Below are 25526 nucleotides of genomic sequence, written 5' to 3'. Positions count from 1 at the left end.
TGTGTGTGCCCTGTGATGGGTTGGCACTCCGTCCAGGGTGTATCCTGCCTTGATGCCCGATGACACCTGAGATAGGCACAGGCTCCCCGTGACCCGAGGTAGTTCGGATAAGCGGTAGAAGATGAGTGAGTGAGAGAGGAAACATTTAAGAAAAGAGCGAGAGAATGTGTGCTTTCCTCACCCGGGCGATATCCGAGCCCATCTGCTCCTGGTTCCGCAGTCGTGTGTATTCCTCTGCGATTTGATTGGACGCTTCTTGGGTCAATACTGGATTGATCACCTTGGCAACGTGAATGTACTTCCTCATGAACTCTTTGCTCAGCACTCGATCCCTTGAAACAAAAAACAAACAAACAAACAAAAAAACCCAGATGTCCTGTTTATCACCACACCTCTTCTTTTGAACGTTATCATTTAAACGCTTATGTAATTTAGTCAACTTGTTAAACAGGTCTCAATGCTGGGTTTAACTGATTCCGGCAGAGTTTACCTCTGTCTCCGGTTGCCATGGAGAAGTTGGTTATGTTTCTCATACACCTGAAGCTCCTCCTCGTCTTCCTGCACCACATCGGGGTCCTCGGTGGCCAACACATCCACCGTACCACCCAGAGCCATCGCTGGAAGACAATGAGGGGATTGGCGGTGGGTTCAGTGAGTAACAATTTAGTCTTAACTTGAAATTAGACAAAAAAAACATCTCATTTCAAACAGTTCAAAACAAGTTTGAACCCAAAGACATTTAATATTCTGAACACTTGATCCTTCTTGCTCGCGAGGATCCCGGTAGCGGTGCATACGCAGAACGTGGTCCGAAATCTCACGATCGTGCTCGGGGTCCATCTGATCCAACATGATGAACAGCAAATCGAAACGAGACAAAAGAGAGTCCTGCAGCCCGATGTTCTCCATGGGGGTTTTATACTGATCGTACTGAGAGAGAAAGAGCGAGAGAAACGGACGTTATGTTGTGTGTACATCAGCGTTAGTGGTTAATCATGCCAGTCATTTGCATGAAGCACTCACCCGACCGTATACAGGGTTGGCTGCTGCCAGGACGCTACAGCGGGCGTTCAGACGAGCATGAATCCCCGCCTTGGCGATGGTGACACGCCCCTGCTCCATGACTTCGTGGATCGCGGTTCGGTCCATGTCAGACATTTTGTCGAATTCGTCAATGCAGACCACGCCTCGATCAGCCAGCACCATGGCACCAGCCTCCAGCCGCCGCTCACCTACAGGACGGAGCAGAAGCTCAGAGTCAGACGTCTACACTGATGTCGTCTCTAATTACAGCTCTGCTTTACTGTAATAACATCAGTTTCCCAACAGGACCAATCATTTATCATCCTTTACAGTCTTTTACTAAAGCTGAAACAAGCTTTATTTTTTTCTTTTTTTTTCTGAATAATGTGCAAAAGAGACAAAGTAAACAACACAAAATTTTAAACATAATGTTAGTGTTTTGCCTTTATACATGGTCAAAGATCTGCTAACACCTGACCATCGCACTCGTATAGACCTTCTCCTGTCGGCAGGAGGCTCACAACTATATATGATGGAACTAAAGAGACTCAGACAGTGTTTCAGTGTGACAATGTCCCTGTGCACAAAGCACAGAGCTCCATGAAGGCATGGTGTATTAATGTTGGAGTGGAAGAACTCGAGTGTCCTGCACAGAGCCCTGACTCTGACTCAACCCCACTGAACACCTCTGTGATGAACTGGAACACCGACTGAACCCCAGACCTCCTCACTCTTACACCATCAGTGTCTGATCTCACTAATGCTCTTGTAGCTGAATGATCACTAATCCCCACAGACACACTCCAACATCAGTGTCTGATCTCACTAATGCTCCTGTACCTGAATCATCACTAATCCCCACACACACACTCCAACATCAGTGTCTGATCTCACTAATGCTCCTGTAGCTGAATGATCACTAATCCCCACACACACTCCAACATCAGTGTCTGATCTCACTAATGCTCCTGTAGCTGAATGATCACTAATCCCCACACACACTCCAACATCAGTGTCTGATCTCACTAATGCTCTTGTAGCTGAATGATCACTAATCCCCACACATACACTCCAACATCAGTGTCTGATCTCACTAATGCTCCTGTAGCTGAATGATCACTAATCCCCACAGACACTCCAACATCAGTGTCTGATCTCACTAATGCCCCTGTAGCTGAATGATCACTAATCCCCACACACACACTCCAACATCTAGCGCAAAGCTTTCACATTTTTTTTGCCCATATCATTCATATTCATAAGAAATCTGTCATTTTTTAATGCAGATCCCATGGAGTGATTAACGTTTACTCACCAGCCACTTTACTAGGAATATACAGACAACTGAACATTTATGTGATTATTTAAAGCAGCCAATTATGTAGAAAAAGCACAAAACATAAACTCATGCAGATGCAGGTCCACCGTTTTAGTTAACGCTCACGCCGCAGTACCTGTCTCTTGGTCGGTGGTGACGGCTGCAGTGAGACCGACACCCGACGAGCCGCGACCCGTGGTGGGAATAGCACGGGGTGCTGTATGTAGCACGTAGCGCAGTAGCTGTGACTTCGCAACAGAGGGATCGCCTGGCAAAGGAAACAGAACCCTTATTTTAATCTCAGGTTTAGAAATACATGTTTCTGTGAAATGTATTGATTCGTTTGCGATACAAACCTATAAGGAGGACGTTGATGTCCCCACGGAGGCGTGATCCATTTTCTAGAACCTTCTCTACTCCACCAAGCAGCATACACAGTATGGCCTTCTTGATGTACTCATGACCGTGAATACTGGGAGCCAAAGAGCGAGCCAACTGGTCAAACACATTCTGTGCAGAAACATACATTAGTGCTGTATGAGTTATTGAGAGGACACGATCTCCGACCCACACACAATCATACATCAGTGCGAAATGCTGTAATGTTTACGTCCTCACCTTGGTGCGAGATTTGCTGAAGTTTTTGATCTTTGCCACGTCGTCGGCTGAGAAGTACGGAGGGACCTCTTTGCTCATCTGCTTCACTTGGCAAGCTATCATAATGGTCCTAAATGTAGGAGCAACAAAGGGAGAACTGAGGGACTGCATCTATTAATAATAACTGTAGTAAAATCAGTCTTAACTGTAGAACTAGCTGTTACTCCCCTCAGTGTTGCAGTCATGTTCCAAATCGAATAAATATCGAATTATATAAAAGTGCTTGTTGTACCTGAAGGTACCCGAGGTGAAGCCTCCCTTCTTGCCCGGCAGACAGCGGTAGGTGCCGATGATCTGCACACGATCTCCTGGCTTGGCAGCGTCCACCAAGTCGTTGTCCAGGATGATGTCCACCGAGCGAGGCAGCTGGCCAGCCGGAGCCTTCTCAGGCATCTCCTGTACTGTGATAGTCTGATGGTCTTTATAGATAGACAGACCAATCTCTGTCTCCAGGGGGTTGTTCTCTTCATCCTGGAAAGAAAATCAAAGTGCATATGTGTGGAATAGATGCACTTTAGTAGCCATTTTCACCTCAAGTTAAATATATCAAATGTAACAGGTGTAGACACATAAGCAGTACCTTAGTCGGGTAGATGGCGCTGGAAGGGAAGGCATCCAGTGAGGTCATGTCTGTGTATTTGCGCTCTAATGTCTTCTTGGTTGCTGGGCAATAATGGACACTTCGTACTACCTTGGGGCGCACAAGAGAGCCTAGAATAGAAAGGACAAAACATTTTGCTTTTTGTCTGTAATATCACTGTTATAACATGTTTAACCTTGTTTATAACAAACTGTGACGTACATTTGGTAACGATGCCCTCCACACACACCATGGAGCCCAGCAGGCGGGAGGTGAGGGTACGAGGAGTGACGTGTTTGCTCCCGAAGCTGCCCTCCAGTCCGATGAAAAACTCCTCAAACTGCTTGGCGTATGTGGCATCAACAGACGCAACCAAATCCTTCAAGGCACGCTGGAAAGCCAGGAGCTCGTTGAACGCGTTGCTCAACAGTCTGTAAACAGAGGACTGTTATAAACCGCTGAACTCTTAGCTTCTTTAGTGTTTTTACCTTAAAGCATATCCTTCACTAAATGCATTAAAACTAGCTTTGTAGCTTGTAACCACATCGTTATACAAGTGAGAAGTGATGGATTCATAATACGGCTAAAACACGTAATGCATAACATTTTCTGTTCTTCTTATTATTAAAGTCAGGGACCATATGGTGCTTTCACACCATACTCTTACATAGACTGGAAAACTGGGTAGGGCTTTCTGGGATGGTCCTCAAATGGTTTAAATCATACCTAAAAGGGAGAGGTTACTATGTGAACATAGGTAACCATAAATCTGAGTGGACATCCATGACATGTGGAGTCCCACAGGGCTCAATTCTTGCACCACTTCTCTTTAATTTGTATATGCTCCCAATTGGTCAAATAATGAAAAAGAACCAAACTGCTTACCACAGCTATGCAGATGACACCCAGATTTACTTATCCCTGTCCCCTAATGACTACAGCCCCATTGACTCTCTAAGTAAATGCATTCATGAAATTAACAGTTGGATGCGTCAAAACTTCCTCCAGTTAAACAAAGACAAAACCGAAGTCATTGTATTCGGAAATATAGATGAAACTCTCAAGGTTAACACACACCTTGACTCTAGGGGTCTAAAGACACAAAACAAAGTCAGAAATCTTGGTGTAATTTTAGAGTCTGACCTTAATTTCAGTAGTCATGTGAAAGCGATAAGCAAATCAGCTTACTACCATCTCAGAAATATACTGTAGCCAGAATTAGATGTTTTGTCTCAAGACAGGACGTAGAGAAACTTGTTCATGCTTTCATCACCAGCAGGGTGGATTATTGCAATGGACTCCTTACTGGGATCCCCAAAAAGACCATTAGACAGCTGAAGCTCATACAGAACGCTGCTGCCAGAATTCTGACCAGAACCAAAAAATCTGAGCACATCACTCCAGTCCTCAGGTCCTTACACTGGCTTCCAGTTACATTTAGAATAGATTTTTAAAGTATTGTTACTCGTTTATAAATCACTTCATGACTTAGGACCGAAATATATTACAGATATGCTAACTGAATATAAACCAAGCAGATTACTCAGATCATTAGGATCAGGTCAGTTAGAGATACCAAGGGTTCACTCAAAACAAGGTGCGTCAGCATTTAGTTATTATGCCACCTATAACTGGAATCAGCTTCCAGAAGAGATCAGATGTGCTTCAACAGTAGACACTTTTAAATCAAAATTAAAAACACATCTGTTTAACTCTGCATTTACTAAATGATCACTGTGCTGATTCACACTGACTGCACTTTTTATCCTAATCACTTTTACTCCTGTTTTATTCTTTTTAACATATTTTAAACTGTTTTTATTGAAATCACCTTTATTTTCTTTAATTGTTCTTTGTTTTTATTATGATTTTATCGTATGTCTCTTATTTTTACATATATATTTTTTTTCTCTCTTATAAACTGTTTTCTAATTTCTATGTAAAGCACTTTGAATGACCTCTGTGTATGAAATGTGCTATACAAATAAACTTGCCTTGCCTTGCCTTGCCTTGATTCTGTGCTTTCCATCTTGTAGAGTCACTGTGTGACTTCAGTTTCGAAAAGGAGCTGATGGTTTACCTGCTTTGTTTTAACCTTATTCAATAAATGAACATAATGTTACACTTTGTGCATTTATATTTATATGGAATGTGTATTTTATACGACAGAGTATTAGGGCCACACTGATGAAGAAGGAAAAAGTCATAAATTTATTAGGCTAGTTCTTTCTAGGGAAAAGATGCATATTCTTTTTACAGTCCTGATACTTATCACAATGTGATGCTGGTGTGCCAAAAGATTAAGTATGTCCTTGTTTGTGAAACCATACTGAAGAACAATTCCACAAAATGCCCCACAGCTGTCATTTTAACAACTGTCCTCCTCTAAAACAACGGGTTACAATATTATGACTTCATTCTCGAAGTCTGTGAATTTTCTTTTTTTCCTCTGTGGCCCTAATATTCTATTATTTTATATACTGTATAGCCTTATAGTCTATGGCAAACTGTAAATTATCTAATGATAGCAACACCATCTAAAAATCATCATTTATCCAAAATGATTGAAATTAATGATCGCAAACGTTTAAATAATGACAGTGGGTCTAGTTATATGTAATAACAATGTATAGTGGGCAGTGGAATAATTATTGGTTTCCGTTTGTGGTGACTGCTGACTGGCATAAGGGATGAGATTAAATAGATCCTGGAATTTAGCCTGGTCTGGAGCAGGCTAGCTCCACAGAATAAATCTCCATGGTAATTTATACCATAACATCCTCCTGCCCCCAATCCAGCTTTAGTGCAACAGGATAAATTGAGCCAGGATAACCAAGATATCCTGGCTCAATCCCTTATCCTAGTTTTGTGCAATAGACCCCAGATCATGACAAAGGTACAAGCACAAACAAGGGAACACAACAACAGCAACAAGTCTAAACAAACAGAAACAAAGACACACGCAAATGGACACCCACAACTCGCACTTTCTGTCTGTCTCTAGTATACATGTGCTTTAAGCAGCACAAACGGCTCCGTTATAATTATTACACACAACACTCAGTCGATACAAATACATCAGTGTCATTCACAAGGTTCTCCCCGTGCCTCTTTTTGTCTAGTTTTTACACGCCACATCGCCCCAAATGCGCTGCAAGCCGGAGCGAGCCCCAGACGCGCCGTACACTTTTGTGCTCGCTGCACGACATTGTCCTTTTTCCCGAGACCCGACGTGAGCTCGTAGCGAGCAACAAAGTCCCTGCTCAATAAACGCTGAGAAACGCCGTGAGAAAACACACTTGTCACTGTGTCTCAGAAGCGCAGTCGTTCAGCCACGGCCGGGTTGAGTCTACAACGTTCTCGTGCTTACTTTTAAGCCCAGCCCCCCGGTCGAGAGGAGGAAGGTTCCTGTATTACACAGCATACAGCGGTACACTCGTTTATTCTACTATTAGCTCCCAGTGACAGAGAGATGGCTGAAGTCGCTCCCACCGCCGCGCCGACCAAAGCGCCCAAGAAGAAGACAGCTTCGAGGACCAAGAAAACAGGTCCTAGCGTCGGCGAGCTCATCGTCAAAGCGGTTTCCTCGTCCAAGGAGAGGAGCGGCGTGTCTATTGCTGCCCTGAAGAAAGCTTTGGCTGCCGGCGGATACGACGTGGAGAAGAACAACTCTCGCGTCAAGCTCGCCGTCAAGAGCCTCGTTACTAAAGGCACTCTGGCGCAGACCAAAGGGACCGGCAGACCGAACTTAAGAAGCTCGCAAAGAAAGCCGCGCCCAAAGCGACAAAGGCGGCCGCCAAAAAGCCCACTGTGGCTAAGAAGCCCAAGAAGGTAGCGGCCAAGAAACCTGCAGCCAAGAAGTCTCCCAAGAAGACAAAGAAGCCCGTCTCTGCCGTCAAGAAAGCCACCAAAAGCCCCAAGCAGGCCAAAAAGCCAGCGACCCCCAAGAAAGCAGCCAAGAGGTACCCCCAAGAAGGTAAAGGCTGTAAATCCCAAAGCGGCGAAGGCCAAAAAGGCTCCCAAGAAGAAGTAAACGTGTTTCTCGTTTTTTTACTCCTCAAACGGCTCTTTTAAGAGCCACCCATATTTTCCCTTAAACAGCTGTTTCCTATTCTGATAAACAAAATGATGACTTTAGTGGATTCTGTACCGAGTGTTTAGGCAGCTACAGAGTTGTACATTCACCTTCACATAAACGTATGAACAACTAGGGACAATTGGACAGTTTACATTTTAAATCCATGTGCATTTGTCTTTACTCTCTTCTATACTAATATATGCTTTATAGATATAAAACCAGTGAATAATCAAGATACTGATCATAATTCAGTTTACAAAATATTTTCTCTCTACAATGATATGCATTTAGTCTTTTTTATTTTAATTTCATTCATTCTCTCTCTCTCTCTCTCTCTCACAGGGGCGTGGGGCGTACAATAGAATGATGGACTGACCCTGGAATTCTACGGCGTGTCTCGGATTGGTTCTTCCGTCACAAGTATCTTAGCCAATAAGAGAGTTGAGGTGATGGTTATATTACAGAGTGCTAGAACAGCGCTGTCATTTCAGTGTTGTTCTTAGAACGTATCTGCGCTACAAGATGAGCGGAAGAGGCAAAACCGGCGGTAAAACTAGGGCTAAGGCCAAGACTCGTTCATCCAGGGCCGGACTGCAGTTCCCCGTGGGTCGTGTGCACAGGTTTCTGCGTAAAGGTAATTATGCCGAGCGCGTCGGTGCCGGCGCTCCGGTTTACTTGGCCGCCGTGCTCGAGTATCTGATCTGAGTTGGCTGGCAACGCCGCCCGTGACAACAAGAAGTCCCGTATCATTCCCCGCCACTTGCAGCTCGCTAACGACAGGGAGCTGAACAAACTGCTCGGAGGAGTGACCATCGCTCAGGGAGGTTTACTGCCCAACATTCAGGCCGTGCTGCTGCCCAAGAAGACTGAGAAAGCCGTCAAGACCAAGTAAACTCGCTCAGCGCTGCATTTCTCACCACCCAAAAAGGCTCTTTTAAGAGCCACCCACTTTTACTGGAAAAGTGCAATTTCATCCTAGTTTTTATTAATGCTGTGAGTGTGAACTTATAAAGACAATTCCCCAAATTAGTGTTAAAATCTAACATTAATAATTACTGGTCTTGTTTAAAGACGGATGACAGATAATAATAATAATAATAATAATAATAATAATAATAATAATGATGAAGCCTGCTCTCTAAATGACAGAAAGAGACAGTAGGTTGCTGACGTAAAACAAAAGCGCTGTGCTACTGAGAGCGCCAGTAAAATAGGGGCGGGCGGTTTGGGTATCAAACTGTGTCCGTGACAGAGAACGGTCCAATAGTCATCAGGTGACGTAACGCGTTCTATCCAATGGCAGACATGTGCTTTCAATCCGCCCAATGAGAACAGGGCGGCATTAGGGCTTAAAATGACAGCGTTCACCAGCGCCGTTTATTGTGCTTTTCCTCCATGAAGTTTACAGCTCGACGCTATGGCAAGAACCAAGCAGACCGCCCGTAAGTCCACTGGTGGCAAAGCACCCAGGAAGCAGCTCGTCACTAAGGCTGCTCGCAAGAGCGCCCCGGCTACCGGCGGCGTGAAGAAGCCTCACCGTCCCGGCACCGTGGCTCTGAGGGAGATCCGCCGTTATCGGAAGTCTACTGAGCTGCTTATCCGCAAGCTGCCCTTCCAGCGCCTGGTGAGAGAAATCGCTCAGGATTTCAAGACCGACTTACGTTTCCAGAGCTCGGCCGTCATGGCCTTGGATACAGAGCTCTTATATTTATGCATGTTTGATTGCCAATTTTGCTTTTATTTGCTCCTACAATTTGCTCCTTTTAGTAGTAGTAGTAATACTGTTGCTGCTGATATCAGTAGTAGTAGTAGTAGTAGTACAGTAGTGGTGGTATTAGTAGTACATTGTATTAAATAAAACTCACAATGGTTACAAATAGTTTAAGGTCACTATTATTAGTAGTAGTTTTTTTTGTTTTGTTGTTTTTTTTTTTTTTTATATATTTTACCCTGTGCTACATTTGCACATTCTAGAATATTGCTTCTAATATTACTTACTACTACTTCTAACAACAACAAGAAAACTAATATAAAAGCAATAAATGACATAATTAAAACTTACTGTTATGAATACTATTTGATCTTATATGTTGTTGGCCAGAATGAGAGTGTGTGTGTGCCCTGCCATGGGTTGGCACTCCGTCCAGGGTGTATCCTGCCTTGATGCCCAATGACGCCTGAGATAGGCACAGGCTCCCCGTGACCCGAGGTAGTTCGGATAAGCGGTAGAAGATGAATGAATGAATGAATGAATGAATGAATGAATGAATGAATGTTGTTGGCCAAATTTCAAAATTGCAACAATACATTTACTTCTTGACTGATAATCTTTAGAAGTAGAGTACAATTTTCATCTACAGTTAGGTCCATATATATTTGGACACAGGCACAATTTTTTTTTTTTTTTAGGTATTTACCAAAACATATTCAAGCTATAGTTGTATAGGTATAGTGGGCTGTAAGCCTCTCAGCTTTAATTTGAGGGTATTTAAATCCAAATTGGAGGAAGGGTTTAGGAATTACAGCTCTTGAGAGTAGCCAGTAATTGGAAGTAATTGGACAGTTGAATAAAAAGCTGTTTCATGGACTGGTGTAGGCTATTCCTTCATTATTTCTTCATCAATTAAGCAGGTAACAGGTCTGGAGTTGATTCTGTGTAGTATTTGCACTTGGAATCTGTTGCTGTGAACCAACATCATGCCTTCAAAGGAGCTCTCCATGCATGTCAAACAGGCCATAATTAGGCTTCATAAACAAAACAAATCTATCAGAGAAATAGCGAGAACATTAGGAGTGGCCAGATCGACAGTTTGGTAGATTCTGAGAAAAAATAGAATGCAATGGTGAGCTCAGCAACATAAAAAGGCCTGGCCGTCCACGGAAGATAACAGTAGTAGATGACTATAGGCAGAAAGTCCCATGAACAAACATCAACTGAAGACAGCTGCAGTTAAGGCCTGGCAAAGCATCAGAAAGGAGGAAACCCAGTCTCTGGTGATGTCCATGGGCTCCAGACTTCAGGCAGTCATTGCCTGCAAAGGATCTTCAACAAGATATTAAAAAATAACATTTTATTTATTATATTCATTTGTCCAATTTACATTTGAGCCCCTCAAAAGTGGGGGCTGTGTATAAAAATGGTTGCAGTTCTTGAACCTTTTACTTATTTTTGTTCAACCTCTTATATTAAAGTTGAAAGTCTACTCTTCAAAGGCATCTTCTTTTTCTTCATTTTCATTTTATTCTGTGGCATACATAGACAAAGGTATAAAAATTGTGCCTGTGTCCAAATATATATGGACCTAAGTGTGTGTGTGCGCGTGTATGTGCGTGTGTGTGTATACTGTATATATATATATATATATATATATATATATATATATATATATATATATATATATATACAATGATACCTCGAGATACGGGTGCTTTGACAAGAATTTTTTGAGATACGAGCTGTGATTCGACCATATTTCAGTCAGGACCACTTGAGTCAAAATAAAGACAATTCTTTGATGTATATTTAAATTTTTTATTTGCAAGCTTATAAAATTTACATTTGGCGGTATGGCTCTGTTCTGAATTCCCCATCCTTTTCATGAGCTCCATGAAAGCAAGTCAGCGAACAGCAGCAGCTTCGTGGGGGGACAATCTCCCATTTAACTGGGAAAGCAGCAAGACAAAATCCCCCATTTTGAACAGAGCCTGCATCAGTGACAACAGAATGACACTGATTAAGTTAAACACAAAGTTTCAAGGAGGAGCTAGGGGAGGCGGTGGGTTGCAGCAATGCAGAGGAAACAGCCAAGCAAACAGCCTGAAAAAAGCATTTAAATAGGGCGCCCTGTTTGAAAGGGACCAATAGCGCACTTAGGAATCAGATCAGCTGATGGGCGGGGTTAGAAAATTTACATCAGCTGATAGCCGAGCTTGTGGCCTGCCTGAACTGACGCTGAAACGCTATATTTCATTCAGGATCACTTGAGTCAAAATAAAGACAATTCTTTGACATATATTTAAATTTTTTATTTGCAAGCTTATAAAATTTACATTTGGCAGTATGACTCTGTTCTGAATTCCCCATCCTTTTCATGAGCTCCATGAAAGCAAGTCAGGGAACAGCAGCAGCTTCGTGGGGGGACAATCTCCCATTAACTGGGAAAGCAGCAAGACAAAATCCCCCCCAAACAGACCATACCAGGCAATCCTCCCTGGCTCTTCCTGTTAACTGAAGAGACAGCAGAGGATTAAAGCGAGCATTTCACTAGCCAAACTTATTAGTAAAACACCAGCAGAGCAGAGGACATGTTATTATCAGGCACGGAAAGCAGTTCCTTTGCCAATTACTAGCAACCACTGACCATTAACCCCCCTCCCCAAAACCAACGGAAGGCGCAGCATCTGTAAACAATTCAAGGCTGCAGAAGACTCCAGAACATCATGCCATCCCAATTTTTTAAGGAGCAACCGGATCTTATTTTAACGTTCCACTCCTGTTTCAGCTACCTTTAGGGACAGCAGCAGAGGAGAAGAGCTAGCAGCAGCAGAGGAGGAGGAGAGCTAGCAGCAGCAGAGGAGGAGGAGAGCTAGCAGCAGAGCTAGCTCAATCACAAACAGAACACGAGAAACCAAGCGCCTCCTCCCTGAATATCCCCCGAGTAGCCATCCCCCTAGGATCCATACAACAACCCAAGAAAGGAGACTTCCAAAAGGCCCAACAAGAAATCCAGTCTTAACTTCCTTTCCCAACAAAGAATCGACAAATTTCAGGTTCTTTAACAGCAGAAAGCAAATTATTATAGGCAAACTAATGAGTAGGCAACCAAGACACTCCTGAGAAAACTTCGGATAAGTCCAGCTATTAAATAAATGAAGAAGCAGCGGTTAGGATGCTTCACAGTGCCTTTCCCAGCTTTGGAACTTTATGTTTAAACAACAAAAAAAAAACAACACAATACAAGCAGAGCCAGTAGTCATCGATTATCAATCCGCCAGGTCACTATCTTTCGCTGGACACAGCTGCAGAGCTTCTACAAGGAGGAGAGAATTTTAACCAAGCTTTTCATTTCATTGCTGGCTAGCATTTAACCATTGTCATGTTAAGAAGTTAGACCATTTTTCAGTAAATGTTTCCTTCATAACGTATCATAACAGCCTAGTGAGTCCTACCATAACGTATCATAACGCCTAGAAAGACATGGCATAACATATCATAACCGCCTAGCAGGGCAAAGCATAACATAGCTTAGCAAGGCATCGCATAACGTAACATAACAGCCCAGAGAGTCCTAACACAACGCAACATAAAGCCCAGCAAGGCATGGCATAACATATCACAACAGCCCAGCAAGGCACAGCCCAACGTATCACAACAGCCTAGCGAGGCATAGCACGACGCATCACAACAGCCCAGCAAGGCATAACCCAGCGTAACGCAACACAACACGGCCCAGCAAGGCACAGCACAACACAACCCGACACAGCCCAGCAAGGCATAGAATAACGCAACGCAACACAGCCCAGCAAGGCATCGCATAGCGTAAAGCAAAACAGACCAGCAGGGCACAGCACAACGCAAAATCATGCTTAGCAAGGCACCGCATAAGTATCACTACAGCCCAGCGAGGCACAGCACCACGCATCACAACAGCCAACGAGGCATAAACACAGCGCAACTCAACACAACACGGCCCAGCAAGGCACAGCACAACATAACGCAACACAACATAGCCCAGCAAGGCATAGCACAACGTAACCCAACACAGTCCAGCGAGGCACAGCACAACGTAACAAACACAGCCCAGCAAGGCATAGCATAATGTAACATAACGCCCAGCAAGGCATGGCATAACGTACCATTACAGCCTATGGAGGCATAGCATAACGTAACAAACGCCTATCGAGACACAGCATAACGTATCATACAGCCTAGGGAGGCATAGCACATCTCAACATAACGCCCAGCAAGGCACAACGCATCATAACAGCCAAACGAGGCACAGCATAACATAACAAAACGCATAGCAAGGCACGGCCCAACGTATCACAACAGCCTGGTGAGGCACAGCACGACACATCACAACAGCCCAGCGAGGTACAACATAGTGCACTGTAACCTACATGCCTAGCAAGGCATAGCATAACGAACGCAACACAACATAGCTTAGCAAGGCACACCACAACATACTATAACACAGCCCAGTGAGGCATAGCACAATGTATCACCACAGTTTAGCGAGGCACAACATAGCGTAATATTACCCAACACGGCCTAGCAAGGCACAGCCCAATGCAACGCAACACAGCATAGCCCAGCAAGGCACAGCCCAACACAGCCTAACGAGGCATAACATAGCGCAACGTAACCTACCATGGCTTAGCAAGGCATAGCATAATGCAACACAACATACAGATGTGGCCTTTTAAAAAGCCCGCCTCGGAGAGAAGAATGCCGCGAGGACCTCCAGCATTCTGCGAGACTCTATCGAAGGGGGGTCAAATGTTCAGCGCAGGAAATACAAAACCTGTAGAGGGCAGTGGTGTTTCATGTAGGCTGACGAGTCGACAATATGTGTTATTTTCTTATTAATTTCTTGTTATTTTCTTATTATTAATATTTAATAATTTCTGCTTATTTTACTTAAAAACATGGCATAATTTCATGAGGTTTATTGTTTATTCATTAAATATAATAAAAAGCATAAGAGGTGTAAAGGAAATTTTATTCACAATTTTTCACAAGGTTTTATTATTTACTGACATTAAAAATTGTCAAAATGGTTTCAAAACAATCTCCTGGCTTTCAAAGAGACAATGCCTCGAGATAGATTCATTTCAATTATGCAACACCTTCTAACAGACAAATTTGCTGCGATCTCTGACATCTGGACACGCTTCAACAAATTTGAATTGTGAAAGTTCTATTTAAAATAAAACAGACTCGTGTATCCATATATTGTGAATGTGTTTCTTTTTTATAAATATGGCAGACATTTCTGAAGGTTTCCATGTCACACACAAAGACTCTGTGGGTCCAGCTTGCGCAGTGAAGCACAAGCGATTTGCTACTGCACTGGGCATTCCAATGTCCTCCTCTACCCACACAGTGTCGTCTTTTGCCGTCTGGCTCAGACAGGGCTTCCCAGTACCACGGTGCATCTTCCGTGGAGGCATGTTGGGTTCTTGTTCCATCTCAAAATTCACTTTTGGTGTTATAATTCAGTGATGGCCAATGAAAATAAAATTACATCATTTTATTCTGTATGTGTTCAAACATGTCAAAAGCCATGGACCATAACTTCACTCAGCTTATGACATTTGTGTACAAACATACATTGGAGACTGAAGTGTTAGCAAGTTTTCATTTTATTCATGCCATTGTATTAGCAACTTTTCATTCTGTTTTCACATAATTTTTTATAAATAAAACAGACTATTGGATCTGAGCTACTCTGAGTGAACAAATGCAAATGTGCCAGGCCTCATGGGTGATGGGTGTGTTTGCACAACAAAAGCAGGAGGAGAATCAAGCTGAAGAACTGTGAAAATCGAAACAGGGGGGGAATCACACCTTGGGACCCGCACCAGAAAATAAAAAATTCAGTAAATCTAGTGTTAAATACTGCATAAAAAATGGGTCGATATTAAATAACTTAATTTGACATATGTTGATATAACCAACTTAAATTTACAGCAATAAGTGGAAAGTTTTACGTAATCAACAAATGGTTAATACAAAGCACAAGCTTTTTCTTGCAGTTACTTTGTTTAAATGCTATTTACTGCATAACTTAAAGGGTATTTCAGATGAATGTTTATAACTTATAAAAAAAATGGGTCCAGAGCCGATCCTGACCTCCCTGGGGCCCTAAGCAAAATTCTGCTAAGGGGCCCTCCTACCTGACCCGTGAGCCATGTAAACCATTTGCCACACATTCACACTTGACAGCATCTCCTCTACTAACAAATTTCAGCATAACACCTGTAAGGTTTAGATAACTACTATTATTCATTTTATAAGCTGCATTAGGCCCCACTTAAACTGCCTCCCTCAGATTCCTCTTTATCCATTTTCAAATATAAAATACTATTCATAATATGACGGCTCTTGCTATATTCAACTAGTGAATATGCAATAGCAGATATCAGCAATTACGTTTTTACTAGTGTAAAAACGTAATTCCTGATATCAAAAATATGGTTACTACTAGAAATCACACTCTTAATATTTACATTTTAAGTATTGAAAACTGATTTGATATCAAAAATCCATATCATGTGAATGTATAAAAGCTAAAATGCTTGCCATATCGTGTCACTGTGTTTTATAGTATACATTAGAGCAATACTTGATCCCTGATGGTTATTATTTACTGAGGAATGTGCATTCATTTTGACCTGGCATTATGCTCATTCCAATGTAAATCCATTGGTTTCCATATTGCATTAACGTTGTTGTAACCTTGAAAGACTATAAACATTGTCATTTAGGAGTGCTATCACGCTACTTTTTGTACTGGTCTACTTTTTTTTTCACTTTTCATGGCCAGATGGATAACTCCGCTTCATATTGTCATCTACGCAGCAGGGGCGATTCTAGAGTCAGAGCTTTAGGGGTGCTGAGCTCCTTTTCAGGGGTGCTGAAGCTAAGGTTATGATCAAAAGGCACACCGAGGTGTGTCATTTTAAATGTCTTTATTATTATTTGACCCGAGGTAGTTCGGATAAGCGGTAGAAGATGAATGAATGAATGAATTATTATTATCATTATTATTATTATTGGGCTTTTAACTTTTTATTAAATGACAAATTCCTTTCACAAGATCATTATGGACTGTCCCTAGTCTCTCACCTGATTCTGTCTTTTTTCTTTTAAAGAACTGTCATATGTCCGTTGCTCACTGGCAGGCCACACATACAGACACACACACACAGAGAGAGAGAGAGAGAGAGAGAGAGAGAGAGAGAGAGAGAGAGAGAATAATGCTAGGAGTTCAGGAGTTAAGCATGGTTCAGGTTAAATCCTCTGTGTGTGAGGAATGAATAAATACAGCAAAGTGAGTGAGTGTTTTCACACATACTGGTGGTATACAGTGATATGTCGTTTATTTTCACTCTGGTCCAAACGCCAGGGCTTCCATGTTTCCAAAAGACTCACGTGACATCATTTTTACATGACTCCCGATTGTTAAAATGAGTATCAAATTAACGATAAACTTTACCAACAGAGACACACGTACGCACTACACAGGTACGCAGTTTATTTGTCGCGCTGCTGTTTTTGTTTCACGCTCTAGCAGTTAATAAACAGAACTGCATGCGTCTTGCGGAAGAACATTGTAACCGGTGCTACTTCTCTCCGTTTATGACTATGGACGAGTCACTCACGTCCTGTGCTACTCCACAGCAGCGGCGACCCGCTGGACTAAAATGTTAATAAAAATTTTAGGGGTGCTGAGCTCCTTTTTAGCCTCGCCCATGCTACACAGTAAACATTAACACACGCTGTAAAATGAGGCAGGGGAGGCGGTGCCTTGCATAATTTGCGGGGCCCTACGCAACTTGCGTAGTGTGCGTATAGGGCCGATCGGCTCTGAATGGGTCGATATTGCATAACTTAACCCTCCTGCAGACCTCGTCTGAATTCCTATACAAATTAGGAGCGCTGAGTCAACTTGACCTTGTCTGTTTTGACTGCTTATAAAAAATGAAGTATATATGATAGCCTTTTTTTTCACCTTTTTTGTCTAACTTGTTTACAACATATTAACATATATTTTGCAAAAAAAATTTTAATATTTGGTATAATAAACCTCATTAATATGCAAAAATGCCTCATTTTCTAGTAAAAAAAAAAACAACAGAAATTTTGAATTATTTTCACTCTAGAGGCACAAAAGTTAATGCACAATTACAGGCTTGTATATTTCAAAGCCAGGAGATTGTTTTGAAACCATTTTGACCATTTTTAATGTCAGTAAATAATAAATAATATATATAATAATAATAATTTTCCCTTATGAGAAAAAATGAACACAAACTATATTACAGCTAAATATATATTTTTTGAATAATAATAATAATAATAATAATAATAATAATAATAACAAATTGAATAACATGGTTTAGGCTTGTTAAGTACAAATTTACAGAACATCGATCAATACAGAACACAGCAGTGTCTTAATGAAATTAAAATGAGCCAGTATTTGTGCACCTGTAAATGTACAAAACGAATGCAATACAGAAGGCAATGCAAATAAATGATTTTAGAGATATTTCTATAAATATCTCTAAAATAAATGATTAAAGTAACTTAATAAAATCTCTTAATGTCACTTATGTTATGTTATGCCTAACTTGAACTGTGATTTCCTTTATATTTTACATTGCTATTATTTGAGTAAATGTAGGCAACATATAATAATAATAATAAGGAGAAGAAGAACAAATTTTAATTTAAAAAATCCCATATCCAACGGTGTTTCATACGTCTTTATAATTTTATATTATTGTGGATGTTTTCTCACAATTCTGATGTAATGTGAAGTAAAATAAAAAAATATAAATTTTTTAAATGTAAATTAATAATATAAACATATACAATCTTAAAAATCCTTTTGAGTGTTTAAGAGAAACAGGGTTCTTATGCGACACCTGGTGGATATTCTGTGAAGCGAAACACATTAAGGTGATTGCTAAGATAGTCCCCCGAACAGAAGTGCAGAAAGCCGCGGCACGAATGCCGTGGGAGAAGACGTTCGTTCTTAAAGGCCACATCTGTAGCCTAACAAGGCACAACATAGCGTAGCATCACAACAGCCTATCGGGTCACAGAACGACATATCACAACAGCCTAGCGAGGCACAACATAGCGTAACGTAACCTAACACGGCCTAGCAAAGCGCAGCACAGTGCAACGCAACACAACATAGCCCAGCAAGGCACAGCACCAAGCACCATAACACAGCCTAGCGAGGCATAGCATAATGTATCATAACAGTCAACGAGGCCTAACATGGCGTAATGGAACATGGCCTAGCGAGGCATAGCATAACATAACCTAACCTAGCTTAGCAGGGCCTAGCATAACGTAACCTAACATAGCCTGGTGAAGCATAGCATAACGTAACATAGTCTAGCAGGGCATAGCATAACGTAACCTAACATAGCTTGGTGAGGCATAGCATAACATAACATAGCCTAGCAGGGCATAGCATAACGTAACCCAACATAGCCTAGCGAGGCATAGCATAACGTAACCTAACCTAGCATAGCAGGGCATAGCACAACGTAACCTAACCTAGCTTAGCAGGGCATAGCATAACGTAACCCAACCCAAATACTAAATACTTCAAGTAGAACAGTGACGTTTTGTTTTGACCCACGTTTGATATTTGAATTTTGACTTCAATGAGCTTTCTTTGTGAATGACACTGAGTTTTAGAATGAGATTAGTGTTGGAGACAATATAGCTCATTTAGAATTTAAACCTTATACATTCTGTAATATTTTGTGTTTTACAGCTGATAACATGACTCCTGAATGTTGTCTTTACATTCCTTTCTGTGTTGCTTGTAATCTACTATCAGGGTTAAACATGGGCTAAACATTCCCCAGACGAACGGGGAACACCGGGTACGGTGGCCGGGAAGTGCAAAACACATTAACAAATCTGAAAACACATTAACAAATTAGAAAACAAATTAACAAATCCCAAAACACATTAACAAATCCCAAAACACATTAACAAATACGAAAACACATTAACAAATGAGAAAACACAACGACAAGTCAGACAACCCAGAAACGGTAGTGTATCGTTTTTGAATGGAAACTTACCGATCATTGGACAAGACACCTGTCACTCAAGATATACAGGTATGGAATCTTATGTGTAATGTGTAAAGTTCACCGTTTAAATAAAGTTTTCCGTTCAACAGAATTAATCCACAGTAATCCATTCCATCCATCCATTCCACCTTTTCCCTGCGGCAGACTGTTGAACTTCATGTATACCTTGAGTGACAGGTGTCTTGTCCAATCACAAACTATACCAACCGCTTCCGGGTTGTCTGAAATGTCATTGTGTTTTCTGATTTGTTAATGTGTTTTCTGATTTGTTAATGTGTTTTCTGATTTGTTAATGTGTTTTCTGATTTGTTAATGTGTTTCGTGCACCGATTCAGACAACCTGGAAGCGGTAGGTATAGTTTTTGAATGGAAACTTACCGATCATTGGACAAGACACCTGTCATTAAAGATATACAGGTGAATGAAAGGTGTCTCGTCCGATGATGGTAAGTTTCCATTCACAAACTATACCAACCTCTTCCGGGTTGTCTGACTTGTTAATGTGTTTTCGGATTTGTTAATGTGTTTTCGGATTTGTTAATTTGTTTTTGGATTTGTTAATTTGTTTTAGGATTTGTTAATGTGTTTTTGGATTTGTTAATTTGTTTTCGGATTTGTTAATTTGTTTTCGGATTTGTTAATGTGTTTTCGGATTTGTTAATTTGTTTTCTAATTTGTTAATGTGTTTTGGGATTTGTTAATTTGTTTTCGGATTTGTTAATGTGTTTTGTACGGTGGCGCATTGCTGCCACCTACAATTATTTTTTCCACTCAATTATGTCATAATAACGAGAAAATATGTCGTTAAAACGATATAATATGTCGTTAACACAAGATAATATCTAGTTTTAACGAGAAAATGTGTCATAATAACGAGAAAATATGTCGTTAAAACGAGATAATATGTCGTTTTAACGAGAAAATATGTCATAATAACGAGAAAATATGTCATAATAACGAGAAAATATGTCGTTAAAACGAAATCATATGTCGTTAAAACGAGATAATATGTCGTTTTAACGAGATTCTATCCCGTTAAAACGGCATGTTTTCTTAAAACAAAATATGTCGTTCGAAATAACGGAATTACATGAAGGGCATTGAATTGTACGGTGGCACAAGATGGCACATGTAACGGAACTGAATTTGTTTTATTTTTACCTCGGTTTAAACCACAAAGAGATTTTAATGGCATTAAGCCATGTTGACGGAGTTATTATCAGTATGAGGACACTGCGTCGGCATCTTAAACATCTGAGATTGTACAGACGAAAGAATCAAATGGATGCATTGGATGTGGCATTATTCCTTATTGATGAACTAGACCATTACGGGAAGCTACATGGCTATAAACTACAGCATCTAAAATGTATTCAGGCTGGATTTGTTGTCAGTCAAAGTGTAATTCGACATTTATTAAATATTCTGGATCCGTATGGAGTGCAACTCAGAAAGAGAAATCGCTTAAGACGCTTATTTATATGTATATAAATAAATATAAATAAATATAAATATATAAATATGTATAAAATCGCTTATTTATATGTATATAAATCCTGGCCCCAAGTTTATGTGGCACATGGACTCCTATGACAAACTGAAACCTTTTGGTATCTGCATTAATGGTGCAATCGACGGATTTTCTAGGATGGTAATTTGGCTACATGCTTATACTACTAATTCTAACCCGAAGGTCATCGCGAGCTACTTTATTAATGAAGTTGCAGAGAGGATGGGGACACCAGCCAGACTGAGGTCAGATCTGGGAACAGAGAATTGTTACGTGGAACAAATGCAAAAGTTCCTCCGTTATGGCCACAATGACGAATACGCTGAAAACTGCTTTGTTTACGGTTCAAGCAACCAAAATTATTCTGTTATCTATTCTGTTATTAAATTATTCTGTTATCTGCAGCTGTCTACTCGAGTGGGGGTTCAATCTTCAACTGGCTGGCAGGAGCTGCCACAGGCAGGTCACGTGATCCGCCAACCAGACAATGGCAGGTCAAGTGACCCGCCAGTCCTGCACTTGGCAGCACTTTGAATTTAGTGATAATTTAGTGTCGGAGGCAATATTTTTTGTTGTTTCATGTACTTTATTATTCTGTAAGGTGTTTGATACTTGCAATGCATTTTACACGCTACAAAGAAACACTCAGTCCGGCCAACTGCTCAGAGATATGTCATCTGCGCTTCTCTCTATATGTTTATATGAATGAACTACGTCTGTTTTAAGTGAATTACTCAAATGAATATATCCTTAAACTTGATACACTTGATAAAGTTCATTTTCGATCTATCGCGTCTATACGTGGCTCGAAATTTTGTGATGCCCGCCGAATTTTACGCGTCCCTCCGCTATCATGTACTTTAAAATTAAAGTCATTTTCTATTCGCATTTGTACCTATGGATGTCTTCTTATACACTATGTACATTTTGTCCACATTTTTTACTGTTAAGGGGGTGAAAACGGTGTGATCCCAAATGGCAGGTAATATCTTTAACTGACAGCTCCATTCAATACAGTAATAAACAGTAATAAATATTGACATAATGGGTATCTTACAAAAGAAGATATCCATACGTAATGCATGATCGAATCACTATAAATTCTTGAGAGGTGTCAAAGTGTGCGCATTTAATGGAGCTGTCAGTTAAAGAAATGACCTGCCAGTTGGGATCACACTGTTTTTACCCCTTATTAGTAAAAAATGTGGACAAAACACGTCAAAGTGTGCGCATTAAATGGAGCTGTGCAAATGCAAATAGAAAATTACTTTAATTTTAAAGTACGTGATAGCGGAGGGACGAGTCAAAGTCCTGCCAGCCAGTAGAAGATGAACCCCTAGTGGGTGGTTAATTGTTACAATAATGTTATTGTATGTGTAAAGTATGTTTGTTTACTTCACTGTCATAGGATGAGCTGCAACAAGTTCAGCATTTGTGGAACAGTCACAGAATTCGCCAGAGCAGAAATGCAGTGGCTCCAAATTACCGTCCACTCATGATGTACTGTATCATCTACCACAACTTTTTGGAGCAATAGATTACCTGAAACCTGTCTCTCAGGATGCTGTGGATGCCTGTAGAGAGGAATGTCTTCAAAGAGGACCATACTCATGTGATGAGACAGTTTTTACTTTATCATGCCTTCTTATGGAAGAGAACCATCTTCATCCACCCACAAAACCTGATGAAGCTATTGAATTGTACATGTTCCTGAGGAGCTGTATAGTTGCAAATCTGTAATAATTTATTTTAACATGAGACTGTCTCCTCAGTTTGACTTTCATATTTGCATTTGTTGTACATCAGACTGAAGATTTGGTAATTGTGTGATTTAGTAATCATCTTTCATCCATCAGTTCATCTGCATTACAATTTGAGAAGTGAATGATGCAAAAATGTACAATGTAATCTATTGTGAAACGTGAGACACACTAACAATTATAACATCAAGCACAATGTAAAATCAAATTGCAATAATAAATTTCATACTGTTTTATAAAAGTAACTGGGTTCTTTTTATTTATGTCACAGGAAATGCAACCTATTTATAACATTTCAAGTTAACATGAACTGTAAAAAAGAAAGATTGAATTACATTTGAAGATGTAAATAAAAAAGTCACCTGAGCAGCCTTGAACACCTTACATTAATTACATTATTTGAAGAGGATAAGATCAACTGTGCAAATTTACATCAAATCAATGATTTAATGGTTTATATGCTGAATATGAACATTTGTAAACAATTTAAACATTTTGAAAAAGCTGAACTTTCAAAAATGAAAAACCATGCAGTGCACATGTTTGAGGTAACATTTTTAACAGGTAACTCCATTTTTTATGGCAAATACAATAACAAATCACCGCCATATTCTTCTGTTAACATTTAGGTCATGATTCATACAATGTCCTTGATAAGTGCATGTTTACTTGACAATATACTTTCAAAATCAGAGCGCAGCTCTGGGTAAGAGCTGTATGTGGAAGGAAGCTCCAGAACTGGGCCACAGGTGTGAGCATCTGGTCGCCTTGCCAGTCCATCCAAAGATGTGAAAATCACTTTTATTTCATTGACACAGACAACATCAGAGCCTGTGACAAATCTAAGCATTTTCCTCAATCCCACTCCATCTAATCCTTTGATGTACTGCTGTAAAAAACGCAAGCACTTGCTCTCTGCTTGAGTTTGAGGTGAGACATCCAGCAATTTCAAGAACCTTCTTGTTGTGGGTCTTTTGTCTTCATACATCTGTAGCACATCCACCGGGCTATTGAAAGTTTCTCTGAAAATCTGTTTGGCTTCTCCAGACATGTTGTCTAAAGCATATTTTGGCAGTTGGATTATTTGTTTGTGACCAGCTTTTAGCAACAGTTCTTTTAGGTTTTGTTGTGTTGGCATGGTGGTTACACCCAAACGATCCAAGAGATCCAGCAGCTCATCTCTATCATCACCAAGGAGATCTTCTTTTAAGGCCAAAGAGACCAGGTCCCTGTCTGACTGACTGACAGGTATGAGAGAAATGATTCAATCATAATCTCATCTGTGACTGAATGCTCTCCAAAAATGAGTGCCACTGTGAAAGCTGTTGCCAGACGGGTTGGAAAATATCTGTGGTCCTTAAATCCTTTGGCCAGGATTCTTCCAATTGACTTCCAGTCTTCATCCTGCCATTTTGCAGAGAGTGATGGCACTCTCATATCCTCCCCTTCAGCTGCATGATCCAAAAATTCTGACCAGAAGCCTGAGTACACATCTCTGGACACACCAGCTTCATCAGCTCCCTTCTCATCTATGATGCTGTACTTTAAGTTGTATGTCACGATCCTTGAATCTTTAAACTGGCCAATCATCTCATCCAAAAGAGTGCTCATATGCAGTTTTATGGTTACATGTAGGAGTGTATATTCTGAAGCTGAAACCGTGACCCCATGAGCTGCATCTTCTGCTTGATCTGTGATAGGGCTGTAATCCTCCTCTGCCTCACTCAGATCAATCACACTGATTGAATCACTTGTTGAGGGAAAAATGACATTTGTGTTTATCAAGTCAGAGTCTTGTATGACAGGCAAGTGCAGGGGTTCATACACCAAAGTGTCTTCCAAACTGCATGCCAGAGGTTCCCCTGAGTATGGGCATATTATCACCTCGGATGACTGAGACAAAGAGTCAGCTGTATGAGCAGAAATGACAGGAGTGGAACATTGTTCTTGTGGTGTTTGCATTTCTTCTTGTGTCTCAATATCACTGACATTGATTTCATCATTTGGGATACTCTTTGTACTCAGGTAAAACCTTAGCATTCCCATTTTCAGTACTGTGTAGAGTTCTCCCACACTAATGTCATCTTCAAGAACTGTTTCTTGAAAATCAAAAATATCGTGACTAAAGTTCTCCCACTGTCCTTTTTTGGACACACCTCTTGGGAAGGACAGTTCTTTGGCTTGACTTAAAATGTCTGATTTCTTTGCATTTTTAGAGAGGTCAACAGTTCGAGTTCCTCCACCTGAGCGCTTCCTTACTTGTTTACCTTCATGAAACCATCCTATCTCTATTTTTCTTGTTTTCTTCTCAGCCATCCTGTTGTTCCTCAGATGTCGTCTAGATTTAGGTTGAAAGTCCTCAGATGAACCAACCTCTGTTCTGGTATTTATTCCCATCTTTTGTCTTAATTTTTCAATTTTTCATATCTATATATACTAAATGCTGTAAATAATGTAAACTACATGCACACACACCTGGGCATTCGCATATTTTTATAAACATGATCCATGCGTATATACCTTAAAATCACTCAAAAAAATACAACCTCGACACATCACATCTATTAAACTATTAAACATATGCGCACTTATAAGATGTATCGATTGTATTGATCGATTTCATATTAGTATGCACATGTATTTAACATGTATTTGTTTGAACATCCGATAGTATATCTATATATGCTAGTTATTGTTTATAATTCATAAGCGATGTTTAATTTAAACCGTCTACAGCGCCTCATAGT

At 40.6% G+C, this 25526-nt stretch overlaps 2 protein-coding genes and 2 pseudogenes across 2 annotated transcripts in view; 3 read left to right on the top strand and 1 right to left on the bottom strand.

The window, feature by feature from the left end:
* The window catches only part of LOC132843492 (DNA replication licensing factor MCM3-like), a 5929-nt gene extending 1924 nt beyond the window's left edge, over positions 1-4005 (bottom strand). The window contains exons 1-10 of the mRNA XM_060866861.1: positions 3801-4005; positions 3579-3709; positions 3231-3469; positions 2960-3068; positions 2698-2851; positions 2478-2609; positions 1024-1232; positions 756-930; positions 491-617; positions 182-332 (exon numbers count right to left, since the gene is read on the bottom strand). Of these exons, the coding sequence (XP_060722844.1) occupies positions 182-332; positions 491-617; positions 756-930; positions 1024-1232; positions 2478-2609; positions 2698-2851; positions 2960-3068; positions 3231-3469; positions 3579-3709; positions 3801-3831 (1458 nt within the window). The 5' untranslated portion in view covers positions 3832-4005. The remainder of the gene's footprint in view (positions 1-181; positions 333-490; positions 618-755; positions 931-1023; positions 1233-2477; positions 2610-2697; positions 2852-2959; positions 3069-3230; positions 3470-3578; positions 3710-3800) is intronic.
* Positions 4006-7050: 3045 nt separating this feature from the next.
* On the top strand, positions 7051-7611 carry LOC132842379 (histone H1-like; annotated as a pseudogene).
* Positions 7612-8178: 567 nt separating this feature from the next.
* Positions 8179-8548, top strand: LOC132842377 (histone H2A-like; annotated as a pseudogene).
* Positions 8549-9073: 525 nt separating this feature from the next.
* On the top strand, positions 9074-21522 carry LOC132842445 (histone H3-like). The gene is made up of 2 exons (XM_060865118.1): positions 9074-9368; positions 21425-21522. The coding sequence occupies exons 1-2, from the start codon at positions 9074-9076 to the stop codon at positions 21520-21522; spliced, it is 393 nt and encodes a 130-aa protein (XP_060721101.1).
* The last annotated feature ends 4004 nt before the right edge of the window (positions 21523-25526 follow it).

This window comes from Tachysurus vachellii, chromosome 3 (assembly GCF_030014155.1).
Source record: "Tachysurus vachellii isolate PV-2020 chromosome 3, HZAU_Pvac_v1, whole genome shotgun sequence".
Taxonomy (NCBI): Eukaryota; Metazoa; Chordata; class Actinopteri; order Siluriformes; family Bagridae; genus Tachysurus; species Tachysurus vachellii.
This window is presented reverse-complemented; position numbering and strand designations above follow the sequence as displayed.

Coding starts and splice junctions, on each gene's coding strand:
- LOC132842445 (XM_060865118.1), top strand. CDS start 9,074: ATGGCAAGAACCAAGCAGACCGCCCGTAAGTCCACTGGTGGCAAAGCA. Junction 9,369..21,424: donor TACAGAGCTCTTATATTTAT/GCATGTTTGATT, acceptor TGTTATCTGCAG/CTGTCTACTCGAGTGGGGGT.